The following is a 21,537-nucleotide window of genomic DNA, read 5'->3' as shown; positions in this document are numbered from 1 at the left end:
CTTCATACATCTTACTGTACAGGCAAAGCTCTGAGTTGTCGTGGGCCCGGTTCCTCTAGAATAAAGTGAGCCAAATGAATTTTTGGGTTTTTCCAGTGCATTTAAAAGTTATCTGTATACTACACTATTAAAGTGTGAATTAGCATCATGTCTAAAAAAATAATGTACATACCTTAATTTGAAAATAGTTTATTGCTAAAAAATACTAACTGAGCTTGCAGTGAGCCATCACCTCTCTGCTGGTGGAGGGTCTTGCCTCAGTGCTGAGGGCTGCCGACTCATCGGGGCGGCGGCAGCTGAAGGCTGGGGCGGCCGCGGCAAGTTCTCAAGACAACAATGCGGTTGGCTGCGCGGATCCACTCTTCCTGTCAGGAACGAGTTCTCTGCAGCACAGGAGGCTGTTTGCTAGTGTTTTACCCACAGTAGAACTTCTTTCCAAACTGGAGTCCATCCTCTCAAACCCTCTGCTGCTTTATCACCAAAGCTGACGTAACATTCTGAGTCCTTTGCTGTCACTTCAACAATCTTCACAGCACCTTCACCAGGAGATTCCATCCCAAGAAACCACTGTCTTTGCTCATCCACGAGAAGCAACTCCTCATCCGTTCAAGTTTGATCACGAGATGGCAGCAGATCAGCCCCAACTTCAGGCTCCACTTCTGATCCGGGTTCTCTTGCTGTTTCCACCCCGTCGGCAGCGACTTCCTCCCCTAACACGTTGAACCCCTTCAAAATCATCCATGAGGTTTGGAATCAACATCATCCCAAATTCCTGTCCATGTTGATATTGTGATTTATATTTGGTATCTCATGAATCACAATGTTCTTAATGGCATCTACAATGGTGAGTCCCTTCCATTTACTCCGCCCAGATCCATGAGAGGAACCACTGTCTATGGCAGCTACAGCCGTAGAAAATGTATTTCTTACATAGTAAGATGTGAAAGTCAAAACGACTCCTGGATCCATGGGCTGTGGGCACGAGAACAAGATGCACCTCACTGTCCGTCTCCATCGGAGCTCTGGGGTGACCAGGTGCATTGTCCATGAGCAGTAATATTTTGAATGAAATCTTTTTATTCTGAGCAGTTGGTCTCAACAGGGGACTTAAAATACTCAGTAAACCACAGTGTCGACAGCTGTGCCCTCGCCCAGGCTTTGCTGTTGCATTTCTAGAGTGGAGGCAGAGTCGACGGAGCATAATTTAATGTATAAAGGCCCAAAGAATTTTCAGAGTGGTCAATGGCAGTGGCTGCAACTGACAGTCACCAGGTGCATTAGCCGCTATCGAGAGAGTCAGCCTGTCCTTTGAAGCCAGGCACTGACTTCTCCTCTCCAGCTATGGGAGTGCTGGACAGCACCTTCTTCCCACAGAAGGTTGTATTGTCTGTGCTGAAAATGTGCTGTGATCTCAGTGGGATCTTCTGGATCACTTTGCCCCCATGTCCATGGTTCCTTAAACCTCACAAACCAACTTCCTCCAGCTCCTGGCCTTTCTTCTGCAGCTTCCCACACTTCCCTCAGCCTCCACAGAACTGAAGAGAGTCGGATCTTGCTCTGGATTCGGTATGGGTTTACAGGAATGTGGTATGACCTTCTATCCAGATTGAAACTTTCTCCCTGTCGGCAACAAGGCTGCTTGGCTTTCTCACTTGTGTGCTCACTGGAGGAGCACTTCTCATTTCCTCCAAGAACTTTCCTTCACATTCACAACGTGACTGTTTGGCACAAGAGCGCTAGCGTTCTGCCTATCTCGGCTTCGACATGCCTCCCTCACTCTGGAGGCTCCATCTTCCTCACTCTGGAGGCTCCATCATCTCTAGCCTTTGACTTCAAGGGACATGAGACTCCTGTTTCCCGTGAACACTCAGAGGCTGTGGTGGGGTCACCAACTGGCCTACCATCACTATGGAGGGAAGGGCGGGCAACGGGGGGATGGCCAGTCGGTGGGGCAGTCAGCACACAGAGCATTCATTAAGCTTGCTGCCTGGCATGTGCACGGCTCACGGCGTCCTGAAACATCAAAGATCACGGACCACAGATCACCGTAACAAGTATAGTGACGAAACTGTCGGGAATATTATGAGAACTGCCAAAATGTGACACAGAGACGCAACATGAGCAAATGCTGTTGGAAACCTTCAGTTTGTACAAAACACAGTCTCTGAGGAGCCCTGTGATGTAGAACACATTAGAATTCATGTACCCTCTGCCAGTGTCAGATATCACAGGGGTTCCCGACTCGTGTGGCTGCTTGAAGGGACAGTACAGCATGCAACCCCTGTGACCAGCTGTGGTGGGACTGGCCCCACTGCCACGCTCGGTCCTCAGCTCCGTCCTGGCCACCACACGCTGAGGACGCAGCCACATTCAACCTACAGACAGTGGCCTTGTGCGCCAGGCACCGTCCTCACCTGCATCACACAGATGAAACACAGGGACGTCCAGGGAGGGCATCCACCCAGGGGAGACAGGAAACCTGCCCAAGTAAAGATGTGAACTCAGGGCTCTGACATGACAACTTCTGCCGTTAGACCCTACGGCGCGCTGCTTCCCAAACCTATCAACGCACTCCCCGAAACGGAGGAAAGTGTTTCCTATGTTCAATTTGCAAAGTGGAAATAGTGACTTTATCCCTTTAATACACAAGTTTAAATCATTAAGTATTGATCATATATAATCATACAATATCAAATATCTGTTATATATAAATCATTAAGTATTCAGTATTTCACTAAAAACAGTAGACTTCAGAAATGAAGTTCAGGAAATTTCTCACTAATCCGCACTGACAGCTACCTGTTTTCACACCACATTTCTACCCAAGGAGCCAACTGAGGTGCATGTGAAAAAGAATTACCACACAATTAACTTTTATAAGCACTCAAAGTAATAGGTCAAACAGAAAAGAAAAAAATGCTTTCTATGTCCACGTGTATTTTTCATTTAACACTTGGGTAACTATAATGTCATATGGAAAAAGAGATTCAAAATAAGACGTTTCCTTTATATACAAAGAAAGTTACTGATCAAAGGCAAAGCAGACGAGGCAAGACGACCTTTAAGTAGCACCGTACCACAGTCGAATCCTTAGCAGTAGAAAAAGAAAACTGAAAAGAAACAAATCTTCAACCCTAAATGTGAATTAAATAATACAATACAGATCCAGGGGCGAATGGGTGGCTCAGTCGGTTGAGCGCCTGCCTCTTGGTCTCAGCTCAGGTGGTGATCTGAGGGTTGTGGGTTCAAGGCCTGTGCTGGGCTTCACGCTCAGTGTGGAGCCTATTTTAAAACTCAAACAAAACAAACAAACCAAATCTGGGCTTTATACACACAAAACAAGAATTTTTAGTTAAATGGACCTTGGGAGAAGAAATTCAGTGACTTGATACTTAATGCAGGATTCTAAGTCATTATGCTAATAAGCCAACTGTTGAATAATCATTAAAAGCACAGAAAACAAGAGTGACAGATTTTCTGAGTCATTAGGTCACAGAGGCTACTAAAAGTTTGATTCGAATGTGTTTGGGCTAGCGTCAGAACGGAGTAAGGTCTCAAGTCGAAGGGGAAATCTGGGCTTCCCACGTTTTTAAGAAAAGCCCACAGGGAAAGATCAAAATGAATTTAGAATGCCTTTGAGTTCAATTTATATTCTGACTGACTGTGTTATAAATGTAATTTCTTCGATTTGAATATAAAATGAAGTAAAATACAAGTAGCAAAATATGATTTACATAAGATCATTTAAAATTTGTGATCAGAATCACTGGGAGGGTTTGTTAAACACACGCTGCTGAGCCCCACCCTCAGGCTTTCAGAAAGCGATGTGGATGCTGCTGGCCCAGGCAACTCACTTTGAGAACCGCCAACGTACAGTAACTAAGAACTACCTCTGGACCGCATCTAGTTTACACACGGTCAGCTACTTGTCATTAGTGCCGTGGGCAGTGCGCAGACCAAACTCTGAAGTGCTGCATATCTGGAACAGCATACAACGAGGTCTGCCGCAGCAGGATGTGAGTGGCTGTACTGATCAGGATAAAGCACGTCCTACTAGTAAGAGTGGCGCTTTTTCAGGGCGCCTGGGTGGCTCAGTCGTTAAGCGTCTGCCTTCAGCTCAGGTCATGGTCCCAGGGTCCTGGGATCGAGCCCCACATCGGGCTCCCTGCTCAGCGGGAAGCCTGCTTCTCCCTCTCCCACTCCCCCTGCTTGTGTTCCTGCTCTCGCTCTCTCTGTGAAATAAATAAATAAAATCTTTAAAAAAAAATAAAAAAGAGTGGCGCTTTTTCCTCTGTAAACAAACACACACAAAAACAACCCTGAATGGCTCAAACAACTATTGAGGAGAAGCAGACCACAATTAGTCTTTCTGTCCGCTAACAACTCCATGGAAAGAAGAGTAGGGCCCTGGCGGCAAGAGGGGGTTATTACTAGTCACTTAGCTTCAGCTCTTGACTTTCTCAATTCTACTGAAGAACTCTTGTCCTACAGTACGATATGGGTATGCGTGTTTCCTTCTAGGATAGCCTGTGAACTGCTTGCACACAGAGTTCTTAGCTGGTGCAGACTGCATTTTTCTATTTTACTGTCTAGCAGAGTGCCCGCAACTCAGAAAGAGGGGAATAAATGTTGGCTGAAACTAATCAACAAGAAATTCAATGAAAATCCTTTATTTAGCTTGTGAAATAAAATGTTCTGTATTTTTCTTTTCATGTAAGTTCAGCCCCTCCATTATTTGGCACGACTTAAATGGAAGGCACAGGGATACCGCAAACTGTTTTCTTCAATAACTATGTATTGAGGTCCTACTGTATTCGGCCAGGATTCTAGGTTCTGAGATGCACAGCAAGCAACAGTCCCTGTTGATGGCACTCATGTTCTAACCAGGAAAACAAAACAGGGCTGGCCAGCAAGTGCACTGAGCAGAATAGAGCAACACGAGCACAAACAAAATTGGAAACGGTCTTTTACAAGCGTGGACCAAGAAGGGCTGCACAGAGGAAGTGACCTTCAGGCTGGGACTCCAACATGGTGCAAGCAGAGGCCTGTGATGATCCAGGTATGAGGGTCCCAGGCAGGGACACAGTGAAGAAGACAGTGTGCAGGGGGCAGAGGGGCATGGTCATGGTCAAGACTCAACCAAAAGCCTTCATCATTTCACAACCAGTGGAGGGCCAAAGGGGTAACACGTAAAGGGGATTACCAATCCACAAGGGCGGTAACAATTCTCTAGGCTCAGGGGCAACGGATAGTAAACATCTTTGTGCTAAGTCATGTTCACACACAGTGAACACAGGCACTGAGATAAGGCAAAGATGTGGGAGTTTTTCAAGGCTCACCACCACACCCAAGTCTTCTGGGAAAGAAAAGGAAAAAAGGAAAGAAAAAATAAGCCTTGTATCAAGAAGGTGGACAGAGGTCAGCATCTTAATGACATGTAAAGAGGGTGAGGAATTTTCTTTAAAGTAACTTCTACACCCAATGGTGTAGAAGTGAACTCACGACCCCAAGATCCGCAGTTGCACGCTCTACCCAGTGAGCCGGCCAGATGCCCTGAGGGTGAGAAATTTGAATCAGGATAAGAGGAAGAAGAGTGGTAGGATACCATTAAAGTAATTCATAAATGAAAGTTATTCACCCTTGGGGAAAATAAAATGTTTCGGTAGGATTTACTGCTACTCGTGCAGTAATAACTTGGCTGCTACCACAGAAGAGCAAACTTCCCACAATACTTAAAAACAAATAAAATACGCCGTGTCGTAACATGGAAGGTGACTCAACATCAATGTCCTGCTCACCTGCGGTGTCTTATCAAACAGGAAAATCTTGATAAACTACCCCACGAGTTAAGACGAGCAACTTCTCTGTCTCACCGGCCCCACAATTCAGGAATAACGCCATCACCCAGGACACTGAAAGTTTGGTGAACACACACGATGCGCGGTGCCAAGCACAGAACTAGCAAGAAGTCCTTTTCTGACGAGGCAGGAGGGGTAGCCGGACCTGAGAGGATCTAATACTGACCAGTCTGAGAGTTTTGGAATCATGGTCTCCTGTACCTACGAGGCACCACCACGTGTTCTTACTACAGGTGAGGTATTCTGAGTTCCCTGAGAGCACCTACTAAGTCATCTAACAGACCCACAGCGTGGGTACTCTCACTCCCAGGCACAGAAAAGTAGCCCAAGCTAGTTCGCAGCACACCGGGGACTCCAGCTCTCCAGAACTCACCGACCACAACACAACCAACATTCACCTTCATCTTTCAAGAATCCCCACAGTCGTGTCCACACAGGGGACCTCCCAGACCTTTAATGCTTCTCACAAGGTCAGCTTGGGTCTCTCTCCTCCACCAACTAGACAGACACCTCACAAAATACGTCCCCATATTCCAAGTGGATTTTACTTTAAAACAACAATTGCATCTACTCCTCAAACAGAACTGTAATGCAGACTTTCCCATTTCCCGGACTCAATTTCAGCAGCGGCCTGCAAACTGGTCTTCATCACCCACGACATTCAATACAGCCACGTTTTCCTACCTCGCCTCCTGAGGCAAAGGCTCTCCGACTCAGGCCTCCCTGAAGCCCATACGGAAAGTCCTCAAATCCTTGCAGGGTTGCGGACAGTCCTCGACAGGCAGGCAGTACAGGGCGCTGCCTCCTGGGTCCTGAGCACGACAGTCCCCCTCGGTCCCCCTCAGTCCCAGCCCTCGGCAGCCAGCCCGCCCCTCTCCTCTCTGCAGGCCACTTCCCCAGGACGGCTTTGCCTGCGCACGGCTGCCCCTCCCACTGCATCAGGTCCTTGCTCCCTCGAAGAGGACCCAGCACGCTGGTCATGTAGCGATCCGCTCCGCGTCAGTCCCCCCGGCTACCGGCCTCCCTCAGGCTGTCTGTCCAGCCCCACGCAGGGCCACGCATTTTCACCCCAACATACGAACCACCGCTCCCACCTGCAGCCTGTCTCCTCCTAGCCTCCACTGCTTTCTAAATGTATTTTTATTATTATTTATTTATTTATTTTTAAAGATTTCATTTACTTGACAGAAAGAGACCACAAGCAGGGGGAGCGGCAGAAGGAGAGGGAAAGGCAAACTCCCCGCTGAGCAGGGAGCCGGATGTGGGGGCTCAATCCCAGGACCCTGGGATCAAGATCTGAGCTGAAGGCAGACGCTTCACCAACTGAGCCCCCAGGAGCCCCTGGCCTCCACTGTTCTCATCCACTGAAATTCTACTCTATTCTTACACTGTAGCTTTGGAAAGATTTCCTCAGTTCTATTCCACGACGAAGACTTTCCCACTGATGTACTGAAACTGCACTTGTTTTCATTCTGTACTGCAGACTGTCCTGAATTTGCTCTTTTACACGGAGTTTAACTACAGGCCAGGTAGGAGCATGGGAAGAATTTGTAATTCTGCCCCAGAATATAGAAAAAGAGGTCTCGATTTTTTCACAAATGGGTATGCTCAATTTTCAAGGTTGATCAGGACAAACATGGCAACACTGACTAGAAACTGCCACCGGGGTTGGTGAGGCTATGATCCCAGACATGTGGCTTTCAAAACACAGGGGAGCACAAGAGTATCCACCCCTGACTCTTTAGCGGTTCTGTATCTACAGACAAGCATCTGAAATTTACATGCTTGGTCTCATAAGCCCTTAACAACCCTCACTGAAATCCTGCCCCGAATAAAATGTTCAGGCAGATACACTTGAAACAGTTGTCATGTACAATCACTATTAACTGTTACTGTCACTAAGTTTTTTGTGGCTTCAATAATCTCAATGTGGGGCAAGTATTTATGAACGTGTTAGTTGAGGAAGACGCAGTTTATGAAATCAAGTTTTGGTAGAAGAAATAGAATTTCTCCTCTGGTTTCCGTTTTTACTCTCAGGGTGAAAAGTGACTTATAGCACGCAGCCCCAGGTCACGAGGTCAAGGCTGTATCATTCCTGTGTTCACGCCTAACAAGCTAAAAAGATTATGAACATACTGATTAAAATCTGCTTCACAAAAGCAAATGCAAGAGTGGTGACCAGTCCATTTCTATTTTTCCTTCAAGTCAGGGTGTACTCCTAGGTCACATGGGTAGCTAGAAGAGCCTTCTGCCAAACAAGTGGCCATCCTGGGGATCCCAAAGCCCTGGCACCACCACGTGCACTCTGGTCCCCCAGCCACGATGCTCACATCCCCTGCCCGCACACGCCGCACTGTGCTCTCATCTCTGCCTACACCCCCGTCTTCCCCGCAAGGCCCCAAGTCTGGAAGAAGCACGTGACTTTTTGTCCTGGTCTCCACCCAGCTTAGCGCTACCACCACACACAACCAGCTTGTGGGGCTGAGAGGAGTGAAAACCTACTTACAAAGAACGACAGATCGGTCTTGATCAAATCACATCTACCAGATCGTCGAGTTGTGCTTTTTTAAAAAATTTTTTATTGTTATGTTAATCACCATATATTACATCATTAGTTTTTGATGTAGTGTTCCATGATTCATTGTTTGTTCATAAAAAACATGGAACGCTTCACGAATTTGCGTGTCATCCTTGTGCAGGGGCCATGCTAATCTTCTCTGTATCGTTCCAATTTTAGTATATGTGCTGCCGAAGCGAGCACGATTTGTGCTGTTATAAATCACGGATTTGTTACAAGTTAGTAACATTTCACAGAATCTTTATACTAAATAAGTGCTCATATGAAATGATGAATTCCATGTATCAGTCTGCATAGATTTTATCCCAGTAGGAAACAGGGATAACATTAAAACAGGCGTGAGAACACAGATCTCTCATACTTGTGTCCTGTCTGTGGTTGGGGAATCGGCCAGGTCGGCAGCTCCCGTGGACCCGTCAGAGGCACAATCATAGCTCCCACCCCATCTGCTGAGTCACAGCCAGATTTTAACAAGTCCCCAGGCGACTCCTCTACCTAGCACACTTGGAGAACCACCCATCTGTAATCCAGAAAACTAATAAGGCTGTCTTGTTTTTATCGAACTCCTTTACAGAACACCTACCACTAACTCAAACTTTACCAACACCGCAACACTACCATTCAGTGGATTTGTTGGTTAAAAAAAAAAACAAAAAACACCCTTGATGCATTCCAAATGCAAGTATGGTTTTAGCTCTGTATTAACACTCTAGAAAGACAGCGAAGTTTAGAATGCTAAGAGGGACCTACGGTCAATTCTTGAACCCTATACCTATTATCTTTCTAACCTTGTGCAAGTTTCCTAACCTACTCGATGCTCACTTTCCTCATCCACAAAGTGGACAGGAGCACTCTTGTCCATTAATTGTAGAGAGATTAAAAAAAAAAAAAGCACTTGACAAAGAGCAAGGTTTATAATAGGTACTTTTAAAAAGTCAGTTCCCTACTCTTCCTGGAATAGTTCCTGCAATTTTGTTCCACTAATGTATTTAACTTACTAAAATTTATGCACAATGCAAAGAGATAGGTTGATCAGAATATAAACCTGAGTCTGAGATGAAATGATCAGATAACAAAAACAGTGAGCCCACAGGTCTGCCCTTCCACGGGAGAAGGGCCCTAGAGAAGACTCATATTTTGGTGGCCTCCCAAATTCTTCAGGATGAAGCTCAGACCTCTTGGCTGATCACACAAAGGCCTTCTGGGGATGTCCACCATCCCAGCACAAGTTATGTGGTGCTGGGGGTCTCAAGCTCCCTCACCTTCCCTTTCCTTGGGCACACCTAAGCTCACACTCCCCTACCGAAGCTCGGGTCCTGAATCCAGCCACTTAGTACCACTGCTCCCAGCTCTACCCCACTAGGGCATCACAACCGCACCAAACGCATCTCCCTTGTGTTAGAAAACACCTCTGTTCAAAACCAGTAAGCTCCTACATGACATGGCTTCGGGGCTACCTTTCCCCGAATCTGTTCCCCAAACATTCCTCCACAACTCTGACCTGGCTGTTGTGTGATGCATGGAACATTCCTCCCTTTCCCCCAGGTATCTGCACGGCCCTCAGCTCACTCACATCCCTGCTCAATTACAGGACACCTGGCCTGGAGAAGCTAACACAGCACCACCTCCCTGCACCCCAGCCAAGCGCTCTCTGACATGTAACAGACTTTTCACTTGCCATTTTTAACTATCGGAAACACGAGACGTTGGTTGATAGTCTGTATTCTCATCGTCTACAAGAGTACATGGCACAGGGCGGGTATTCAGCGTGTGAGGGAAGGAATAAAGGCCTGGCTTCTAAGCTGCCTTGTCTACCTCCCGAACAGCTGCACACGGCCTCCATTCGTGCAACACTCAGTGCTATGCCTGAGTCTTCTCTTGTCCTTATACGGGGCACCCGTCCTAACCTAACTCTGCCACCGCCGTGGCCATTAGGGCGCTTGGTACAATGTAGGGCATGTGGCATTTGTGGAAGGAATAATGGAGAAAGGGGACAACTGTCTCAAGGTGAAACTGAGACTCTGTTAAAAATCATCTTCATGTTTGGGGCGCCTGAGTGGCTCAGTCAGTTGAGCGCCTGACTCTCGATTTCAGCTTGGGCTGTGATCTCGGGTCCTAGGATGGAGCCCAGTGTCGGCACTGAATCTGTGCGTCCCTCTCCCTCTGCCCGCGTGCACGCACGTGAGCTCTCAAATAAATAAAACCTTTAGAAAATTTTAAAAAATTTAATTTTCATCTTTGTGACAGCTGAAAGAACAAATGTCCTAGAGCAAAAGGCGAAGCCGAAGCTCAGAGAACTTTCTAGTGCACCACCCTTCAAACTTCCTTCATTGCAACTGGAGTCTCTTATGTTTTAACGTAACACTTCAGACTTTCAGTAAGTAAATTTACGAGACAATCTTCTGTAAGTTCAGGCTTTAGAATGCTTAAAGAAACCACCTTTGAAAAAATGACCTAGTATGAGCTCTGCCCTCCTCTGTTTATTGTTGCAGGATTTTGCTTTATTTCACTGATGCTGCCTATATATGGTAGTCTATGGATATCATTTTTAAAGAATTAGCATTTTAATCTTTCACACAAATATTCGTCTTATGAGTCATAAAATCACTGTAGCAATAAAGTAACCAGAAGTATTTAGAAATCAGTGGGAAAGACAAAAATAATATTCTAACACTATCCAGAGAAAAAATAAAACAGACATTTATTTTTTTTCTTAAATGTAAATAACTGAATCTTTTTCTCATTCTCTCTACTCCAAAGCCAAGCAAAGTTTCCAAAATTCTACAAATAATCACTGAAAAGAGAGCTGAGCATGGACACTTCTATTTGTAATAACTCATGTCCCAGAGAGAGCCGGCAACAAGGACACTCAATGTCAACTTTCTTCTTTATATTCTTTAATACCATCCCCTCATTCTCCTCAGTTAGTCTGTTGGTTAAAATAACAGAACATTAGCTTCAGTATCTGCACAAAAATCTTAGTAACTTCCAGAATTCAAATGAACTTTCCTTTCCCAAACAATTCCTTCAAAAACTGCTAGATCTTTAAACACATCTGTTGTCTGTGCGCGAAGCTCAGGTCACGGGAACCGCACAACCTTGCGTCTGCCCACGTCTCCGTCTGCGGGACACGGCCTCTCGCTCAAGGCCAAGACCGGAAGGAACGGAGAACTACGAGAAATACCGGTTTCAAGCTACTGAAGGGCAGAGAAACTCTCCATATCTACCTTCAACGTGATTACTGGGAACGAAGAAGTGAACACTGTCGGAGTGCCCCGGCTTGTAGGACCAACAGCGAACACTGTCCGAGTGCCCCGGCTTGTAGGACCAACAGCGAACACTGTCGGAGTGCCCCGGCTTGTAGGACCAACAGCGAACACTGTCCGAGTGCCCCGGCTTGTAGGACCAACAGCGAACACTGTCGGAGTGCCCCGGCTTGTAGGACCAACAGCGAACACTGTCGGAGTGCCCCGGCTTGTAGAGACCAACAGCGAACACTGTCCGAGTGCCCCGGCTTGTAGGACCAACAGCGAACACTGTCGGAGTGCCCCGGCTTGTAGGACCAACAGCGAACACTGTCCGAGTGCCCCGGCTTGTAGGACCAACAGCGAACACTGTCCGAGTGCCCCGGCTTGTAGGACCAACAGCGAACACTGTCCGAGTGCCCCGGCTTGTAGGACCAACAGCGAACACTGTCCGAGTGCCCCGGCTTGTAGGACCAACAGCGAACACTGTCGGAGTGCCCCGGCTTGTAGGACCAACAGCGAACACTGTCGGAGTGCCCCGGCTTGTAGGACCAACAGCGAACACTGTCGGAGTGCCCCGGCTTGTAGGACCAACAGCGAACACTGTCCGAGTGCCCCGGCTTGTAGGACCAACAGCGAACACTGTCGGAGTGTCCCGGCTTGTAGAGACCAACAGCGAACACTGTCCGAGTGCCCCGGCTTGTAGGACCAACAACGAACACTGTCGGAGTGCCCCGGCTTGTAGGACCAACAGCGAACACTGTCGGAGTGCCCCGGCTTGTAGGACCAACAGCGAACACTGTCCGAGTGCCCCGGCTTGTAGGACCAACAGCGAACACTGTCCGAGTGCCCCGGCTTGTAGGACCAACAGCGAACACTGTCCGAGTGCCCCGGCTTTTAGGACCAACAGCGAACACTGTCCGAGTGCCCCGGCTTGTAGGACCAACAGCGAACACTGTCCGAGTGCCCCGGCTTGTAGGACCAACAGCGAACACTGTCGGAGTGCCCCGGCTTGTAGGACCAACAGCGAACACTGTCCGAGTGCCCCGGCTTGTAGGACCAACAGCGAACACTGTCCGAGTGCCCCGGCTTGTAGGACCAACAGCGAACACTGTCCGAGTGCCCCGGCTTGTAGGACCAACAGCGAACACTGTCCGAGTGCCCCGGCTTGTAGGACCAACAGCGAACACTGTCCGAGTGCCCCGGCTTGTAGGACCAACAGCGAACACTGTCCGAGTGCCCCGGCTTGTAGGACCAACAGCGAACACTGTCCGAGTGCCCCGGCTTGTAGGACCAACAGCGAACACTGTCAGAGTGCCCCGGCTTGTAGAGACCAACAGCGAACACTGTCCGAGTGCCCCGGCTTGTAGGACCAACAGCGAACACTGTCGGAGTGCCCCGGCTTGTAGGACCAACAGCGAACACTGTCCGAGTGCCCCGGCTTGTAGGACCAACAGCGAACACTGTCAGAGTGCCCCGGCTTGTAGAGACCAACAGCGAACACTGTCCGAGTGCCCCGGCTTGTAGGACCAACAGCGAACACTGTCGGAGTGCCCCGGCTTGTAGGACCAACAGTGAACACTGTCCGAGTGTCCCGGCTTGTAGGACCAACAGCGAACACTGTCCGAGTGCCCCGGCTTGTAGGACCAACCCGTGAGCGCGTGCACACAGCCCTCAATTCAGACGTTCCAGGCCGGCGCACTTGCGGGCGGGGGTCCTTACCCTGGGAGTTTTAGACTCAGCGTTAGGAAAGAATTTATCAGCCAACGCCTACTGTTCCACTTGGCAAACGTTGCTGCCTTGCCTAGGTGATTCTAAGTTTTACTCTTGTTTGGAACAGGTTTTTAAGTCAAGAGTCAGGACTGGAGTCTGTTAACGAGCGCGCCCCCCAGCGGACGGGAGGGGAAAGGCACTCACCGCCCCGGCCCGGAGCCGAGCCCTCGGGACGAAACCCCGCGACCAAACAGTGCCGCGCGCGCGGTGCGGGCGGGGCACGGTGCGGGCGGGGGCGGTGCGGTGCGGGGGCGGCGGGGGGGCGGTGCGGGCGGTTGGGGCGGGGGCGCGGTGTGGGCGGGGGGGGGGCGGCGCGTGCGGTTGGGGCGGGGGCGCGGTGCGGGCGGGGGGGGGGCGGCGCGTGCGGTGCGGGCGGGGGCACGGTGCGGGCGGGTGCGGTGCGTGCGGTGCGGGCGGGGGCGGTGCGGGGGCGCGGTGCGGGCGGGGGCGCGGTGCGGGGGCGGCGGGGGGGGCGGCGCGGGGGCGCGGTGCGGGCGGTTGGGGCGGGGGCGGCGCGTGCGGTGCGGGCGGGGGCACGGTGCGGGCGGGGGCGGTGCGGTGCGGGGGCGGCGGGGGGGCGGTGCGGGCGGTCGGGGCGGGGGCGCGGTGTGGGCGGGGGGGGGGCGGCGCGGGCGGTGCGGGCGGTGCGGGGGCGCGGTGCGGGCGGGGGGCGCGGTGCGGGGGCGGGGGCGCGGTGCGGGCGGGGGCGCGGTGCGGGGGCGGGCGGGGGCGCGGTGCGGGGGGCGCGGTGCGGGCGGGGGCACGGTGCGGGCGGGGGCACGGTGCGGGCGGGGGCACGGTGCGGGGGCGGCGGGGGGGGCCGCGCGGGGGCGCGGTGCGGGCGGTTGGGGCGGGGGCGGCGCGTGCGGTGCGGGCGGGGGCACGGTGCGGGCGGGTGCGGTGCGTGCGGTGCAGGCGGGGGCGGTGCGGGGGCGGGGGCGCGGTGCGGGCGGGGGCGCGGTGCGGGGTGCGGGCGGGGGCGAGGGCGCGGGGCGGGCGGGGGCGGTGCGGGGGCGGGGGCGCGGTGCGGGCGGGGGGGGGGGGCTGCGCGTGCGGTGCGGGCGGGGGCAGCACGGACCCACAGCCGCCGGACGCCCTCCCCGAGCGGCACTCCGGGCTTCACAGCCGCCACGCGCCGTCCACGCGCGACCGTGCCTCCTGAGCCGGCCGCTGCGTGGTGTTTCGGGAGAAGCACAATGGTTCTGTCCGTATTACTAGCCATTCTTCAGGAACTTAATTATCAAAACAGTCAACACACAAACTATGTAAAACAAACCAAGTTTCCTGGGAATTACTTTTGATTATTACGCTTTTGTTTTTGACTATTTTCCCTTTGCCTGTGGCCATCTTTTCTTAATTTACGTACATTCCCAAAAGAAGCAACTTTGGTTTAAAAAAAGACATTTGGGATAGGAGCTTGAGAATAAGTAATAAGTACGCTGTCTCTCCTACTGCATTCACTGCTCCGAGTTCGGGCTTTGTCACAGTTTTACTCCTGTTTGATATACTTTAGTGTATCTCGTTCCATTTGTTATGACTTCAGATTAACAAAATTTTCATCTAAAAACAGTCAAGAACTTTTGGGAAAAATTTTAACTCGTGTAGGAGAAGAAAACCGTATTTATATTTAACACTCTACCACCTACATATACCAAACAGAGAATCTTTTAAGAATTTCTAAATGCCAGAAGTTAACACACGTCTTGGGTAAGGACCAATGACCCGTATTTGGTGATAAAAAATTACCTTAAGTGAAGAGTGGCTGCTTGTTAATATAAATGGAGTAAAATGTAAACTACGGGATCAGATGACATTTATTCTATCTGCCGTGGGCACCGAGCACCGCGCGCTGCGGTTACTCTGGAACTGCGCCCCCATCACCCGCCGTGGCCCCCGGGGGGACCGCGGCATTCCAGCTCCAGGAGTTCAGCGATAGTCCTTATGCCCACTTCCCAAGGGAAGGAATGTGGCACCGGACTCCTGAAGCTGGTCCAAGGCCTCCCAGGCAGGGAGTGACAGAGCTGGGGTCCAAACCCTCGTCCAGCCAACCCGAACCCTTATTCCCCAGCCCTTCTCCGTTCACTCCAGAGGTGAAAAGCAGAATTCAAAGCCGGTGAGCCACAACACAGGAAGCAGGAATTACCAGCTCCAAAACCTGTTGTCAGCTCCGCCCTCACCCTTTCTTTGCTTTTTAAGGTTTTTACTTTTTGCTTTTACCTGTCCCCTTTTCCCATTTACCATCCACTCTCAACCTGGCATTTTCCTGGGGAACCATCTCTCTCCCCCGCTGGTTTGTGGTGCCCACACAGACACAGCACGGTGCGGGCGGGCAGGGGGGCAGCTCGGCACCCCTCACCCCGCGTGCTTCTGAACGTCTTCCCCACCACAGAGAAGGTGCTGAGCATCCTCTTCCAGGATAAAGAGAGCATCTGCTCCACCCAAAAAGACAGATTTCCCCAGGAATTTCCCACACAGGTTTTCATTAACAGGGAAATCTGAAAGCGCTGCACTGCTAGATTTGGACATTAGCCAAATAAATGCCTCACTTTAAAATACAAAAACAACAAATCCTTTAAAATGTACCTGCAGAAGACATGTGACTTTGGATTGTTACCAAAGACATGTTTTTAAAAAGCAGAAGATTGGGTTATTGCTTAATTTAAGTCAAGACTTATGATTTTTAATGGTTCTAAACGGTTAGCAGCCCTTTGGTGTCAAGTTATCTCTGGATCATCAGAGTGTACTTTCTTGACTTACTATTTGCTTTGAGATTCAGCTATCTTGCAGGTCACTGTTAATGAATGACTACTAAAAAATTAGTATCTTCACACAGATAAAGCTGGTCAAAGGAGGAGTATCACACTTTTCTCTCCCCAAGTCCGTATTTCCTAATGTCTAACACAACAGTCACTAATGTTGGCCAAACTCTCAGTATGGAGGACTATTTTATACAGATCCCAACCAGGCATCGAAGGGCTGTTCATGTGCTGTAAGTGTAACTCGCGTAACAGAATTTCTAAAGGGCAATCATCTCAAATAAGTTAAATAGTTTTTTTAAAAGAAATCTCTACCAGGGGTGCCCGGGTGGCTCAGTTGGTTAGAGGTCTGCCTTCGGCTCAGGTCATGGTCCCAGGGTCCTGGGATCGAGTCCCGCATCGGGCTCCCTGCTCCACGGGAGCCTGCTTCTCCCTCTGCTTCTCGCTCTCTCTCATGAATAAATAAAATCTTTAAAAAAAAAAAAAAAGCAAAATAGAAAGTTCTTGTTTAAATAATTAACGATAAAAATGTAAATCAAGTTGCTAACTGACCCAGTGAAGTACTTCAGAAGAGGCATGCGGGTTTTCCCTTTTATCTGAAGTTTCAGATTAGCAGGTTCAGAAGGCATTCCCTTCAGGGTGAAAACTGTAAATACCATGGCTTAGCTGGAAGCCATTTGCTGCTTTGTTACAGTAAACGCCCTCAAAACTTATTGAAATACCCTCACAATTCTCCTTGCTCCTGTCTCCAGGCTCTAAAAGATTATTATCCAAGCACAGATGAGCTTTGGGTTTGTGGCTTTTCTCACGGAGAACCCCTGAGAGAGAGAAGGTCCTGCCCTCTTGACAGCTGTTTGAGAAACTGGGCTGTGCACCCCTCCCCGGAGCGAGCATGGCCCCCACAGACTGCCGTGCTTCCAGAGGGAAGGGGAGTCCTTGGCCCAAGACCTTCCTACAGGGACATCTGAGCTGTCATTTTACGTGAGTGTGAGGAACAGCAAGACTGCAGTTCTCGCGACACTCATCCTAAAGCATTTCAGGACCGTGTCAAAGTCCTGTTTGTTCCTGAACGTGCACTAACCTGGAAGAAATGAAAGACAAGACTCGAGGGCGTGTTTCAGAGGCCTGCAGGCCTCACAAGTGCTAACCTCGGCTTGGTGCCTGTCTGTGCTGGGGACCAGACTCACAATAATCCACACTTAAGGATATATGACCACATACCCTTATATCCTTAATATTTCTCATTTTGAATCATTTCTCTTTCTGAAACTCTGGTGACTCCCTTTCCTTTTTAGGATCAGTTTTTGGTTTCGGGTTAAAAATACACTTCTTAGGTTTTACCACATCTGTCTCTTCCTTCCCTAACCCCTCATACTGTCCAACCAGCCCGCTGAAGACAATGACCTTGAGTGTCCTCTTTCAGCACCCCCTCCTGGAAGGTGCCCTGTGTACTGTGTGACCCACAGAACCTCCTTCAGCAAACACCCCCTTGCCCACCTTCTGCAGCAGCAGCTCCCCAGTGCGCCTCCCGTGCACTCACAGGGCCTGGCCCCTCCGCGGGCTTGGAGGCTCTTCTCTGTCACTGGCCCTAACCCTAACCCCACACAGAGTAAGAGGACCGGCTCAGGAGCCCCTACCAAGCACTGAGTCTCAGCTTCAACCACTGACCAACCATGTGATTTTGGAGAAGTTACTTAAATTCTCTCAGATGGAAAGTGAGAATGATAATAACAGCACGGAACTTCGGGCGCCTGGGAGGCTCAGTCGGTGAAGTGTCTGCCTTGGGCTCAGGTCATGATCCCAGGGTCTTGGGATCGAGTCCCGCATCGGGCTCCCTGCTTGGCGGGGAGTCTGCGTCTCCCTCTCCCACTCCCCCTGCCCGTGCTCTCTCTCTCACTGTCTCGTAAAATAAATAAAAAATCTTTAAAAAACCCAAAGCAACAACAACAGAAAGCCAGCAAGGAACTTCAACGGCCACTGTTGAGGATTCACGGGCGGAGTCCAAGCAGACCCCAGCAGCATGCCTGACAGGGCTCACTCTTACTACCATGGCTACACGTCCACGCCTCTCTCGGGGGCTTGTCCCATTTCAGGCCAATGCTGTACCTCCAAACTTCTGTCCATACCCTCCTCTCCAACTGTCCCTGCCAATGTCACCTCTGTTTACTAAACACAACTACAAGTAAGCATGCCTCCTAATTTACATGCAGTGTATAAAACATTTTATACTTCATAAAAGAGCTGGAAATATAAACACAAATATTCTGAAACCCACTAAAAACAATTTGATATATACTTTTTATTTTAAACACAAATTTGAGGGGTGCCCAGGTGGCTCAGTCATTAAGCGTCTGTCTTCGGCTCAGGTCATGGTCCTGGGATGGATCCCCGCATCAGGCTCCCTGCTCCGCGGGGAGCCTGCTTCTCCCTCTCCCACTCCCCCTGCTTGTGTTCCCTCTCTCGCTGTGTCCCTTTCTGTCAAATAAATAAACAAAATCTTTAAAAAAAAATAAACACAAATTTGAATACAAATTCTCCCTATTTCCTCAGGCCATTATCATTAGAAAAATTAATAAGGAAAAAAAAAAACCAAGGTTCTAAAAGAATCACAATCAACCTTGTTAGATGCAAAATGCCTAAATCTTCCAAAATAAACCTTAAATTAATGAGTTATTTATTACTAGTTTCCAAGGCATGGTTTTAGGTGGAGCGTGACAGAATGAATAATGTGAATCATCTTCTTTGGACTATAAATACAAGGCAGCTTTCACCTTTATTTGGAAATTTGATGATTAAAAAAACCTAGATATCAAGTAAAAATATTAGTCAATACTTGCATAGTATTTTGCCTTGAAACTTTTGATTTAAATATTACACATAAAACAGATTCTGAAAATAAGTAAATATATTCCTATTAAAATAAACTAAAATGGAAGATTTAGGGAATTAATCTTTTTTCAAGAGTTTATATAAAGAAAGTTTATGACAAGACCAGCTTAGTCCTGAATCTCGTGTCATTTTTGTTTTCAGCACTTAACTCTCTAGAATTCAAGTGTTCAGCCCACCAAAGGCAAGAGCAGAGAGTCACGGAGGAGCAGAACCCCACACACTGGCACCATCTCCGGGGGCAGGAGGGGGCAGAATGAGCCCTGTGAGCTCTCCTAGGCAAGGAGCCCTATTGTACAGATGCCCACACGGTGGTGGCTCCTTTGCAAAGGCTGCTGTTGGAGAAAATCCACCCGGCGGCCGCCCACACTGTGCTGGTCGGTGCACCGGACAAGGAGGCTGGGAACCCTGAGGAGAAGCATCGAGGCCCCAGGGCTGCCCGTCACTGTGGCTGCCACCCGTGCTCGGGACCGGGGCACTCAGCAAAGGGGGAAGTGTGGGGTGCAGGCAAGTGCTCAGAGATCCAGCCCCCAGGCTCCAAGCCCTGGTGCCACGGCTGGAGCTGCATCTTCCCAGAGGAAGGGGCACCTCTTCCTACTGTGCACAAAGAGGCACGATGGGGTTAACTATGGCCTTGGGCCCACAGAACAAAGATATCTAACAGACTAGAGAAGTAACTAAACCTTTACTGAGTTCCTGTTCTGTACCAGAACTGTAAATAAAAGCTTTATACTTACTCTTTTATTTCCTTTAATATTTCCCACTCTCTAGTAATGGGCATTGTAATCCGCATTACATAGATGAGGAAAAACAGCAGGTTTAAAAACATTGCCAAATAAGAAAAAAGATTCATACACAGGTCTGTTGTCTGTGAAAATGGTGGAAATGTGTTCAATAACAAATACTAAACCTCATAAAGATGCTTGGGGTTTATACGTTGCTACCTTCCAGTTACTTTCAAGGCAGAATAAATATGCTCTTCAAAAGGCAGTTATGAGGGGCGCCTGGGTGGCTCAGTCGTTAGGCGTCTGCCTTCGGCTCAGGTCATGATCCCAGGGTCCTGGGATGGAGCCCCGCGTCGGGATCCCTGCTCGGCGGGAAGCCTGCTTCTCCTTCTGTCCCTCCCTCTCCCCCTGCTCGTGCTCTCTCTCTTGCTCACTCTTTCTCAAATAAATAGATAAATGGTAGTTAAGAACACCATAGCTTGGCTTCCCATCCAAAGCACAGAGGGAAGAAAGAAACCTCCAACTTTAAGACAAAAGAAAAGCAGTAGAGTCAAACACAAGCATGTCAAAATTAACCAAATGAGGACTCCGCCATATGACTTCAAAAGTGAGACTTTAAAAATGCTGGCTTTCAGTTGGCAGCCCCTTTATGAATTAATGACTAAACAAGGCTTGGGTAAAGCACATTTATGTGAAAAGGTAGGCCTCCCACAGAAAACCAGATAGAAATGAACCGTCACCCATGCTCCAGTTTCCGTACAAGAGTAATTACCATTTTCTGCAGAGACTCCTGTACGTGCACAAGCCTTCGTTGGCATGCTGGGACGACAGTGTCTCACTCACCTGAGGCCGAGGTCATCAGACTCTGCTGCACTGGGGGGCTGGTGGGCGCCGTGACACTCATCTGGGACAGCATGGCCTTCCTGGGGTCCTGCCACGTTGTCGTCTGATCGATGTGACTGAGACACAACAAACCACTGCGTGAGACAACACACACCGGGTCCCCGGAGCCCCAGCCCCACCTCCCAGAGCAGAGTCGATGGGCTCTCCCATGCAGTCAGGACTGGTCGCGCACCCATCCTTCCTCTGCCAACCTCCCTCATCCCTGCACCACGTGGTCCACTCTCAGTTCCCAGATTCTATCCGAGCAAGATCTGAGAAACCACACTTGCAACTTTAAGGGAAGGGAAACCATTTTCACCAGGGACTATTATTATCTGCTTCTAATTTGCGGATAAAAGGCGATTTATAAATTAATCATCCATGACAGCAGTCATATGATCAAAACCCCAAATTCACAAGGGAATCACCCACTATCTTCTCTGGGAGCTAAGAATGCCAATTAACATATAGTTTTTAGATCTAAAGTCCCTCAGGTAAAACACAAAAGGCTGAAAAAGTCTTATTATAAATATATACTCCAAAGCCAAAACAGAATTAAAACCTTCATCTGTAAGTTTTCAGTATCTCGTGACCATCGAAGGTCTTTGTTAGTTGCTGAACAAAACATTTAAATGTTAAATACTGTTACCTTACAGCAAAGTATCTTATCACATACGCATAGTGATTTGTTCATCTATAGAACTGGATAAAAAGTGTTGAAGACTCTGTGAACTCTAAGACTACCAGGCATCTCGCACAGAATCTGGCGGAGGATCATTCAGAAATACTAGTTTTCTTCTTCCAGCAAAGTTTGCTTCAGTGAAATAGAAACTA

General features: G+C 49.2%; 1 protein-coding gene and 1 non-coding gene across 10 annotated transcripts in view; both read right to left on the bottom strand.

Annotated features, from left to right (window-relative positions):
• The window catches only part of YAP1 (Yes1 associated transcriptional regulator), a 111,710-nt gene that overhangs the window by 40,461 nt on the left and 49,712 nt on the right, over nucleotides 1-21,537 (bottom strand). For all 9 annotated transcript variants that reach the window (XM_035722680.1, XM_035722682.1, XM_035722681.1 and 6 more), the window contains exon 3: nucleotides 20,665-20,780. In XM_035722680.1, coding sequence (XP_035578573.1) covers nucleotides 20,665-20,780 — 116 coding nt within the window. The remainder of the gene's footprint in view (nucleotides 1-20,664; nucleotides 20,781-21,537) is intronic.
• LOC113915668 lies at nucleotides 8,513-8,619 on the bottom strand. Its single transcript, XR_003517791.1, has one exon. It is a non-coding gene; the product is annotated as a U6 spliceosomal RNA (small nuclear RNA).

The sequence above is a fragment of the Zalophus californianus genome, chromosome 11 (assembly GCF_009762305.2).
Source record: "Zalophus californianus isolate mZalCal1 chromosome 11, mZalCal1.pri.v2, whole genome shotgun sequence".
Taxonomy (NCBI): domain Eukaryota; kingdom Metazoa; phylum Chordata; class Mammalia; order Carnivora; family Otariidae; genus Zalophus; species Zalophus californianus.
Note: the sequence above shows the minus strand (reverse complement) of the source record. Positions and strands in the feature narration are given on the sequence as shown.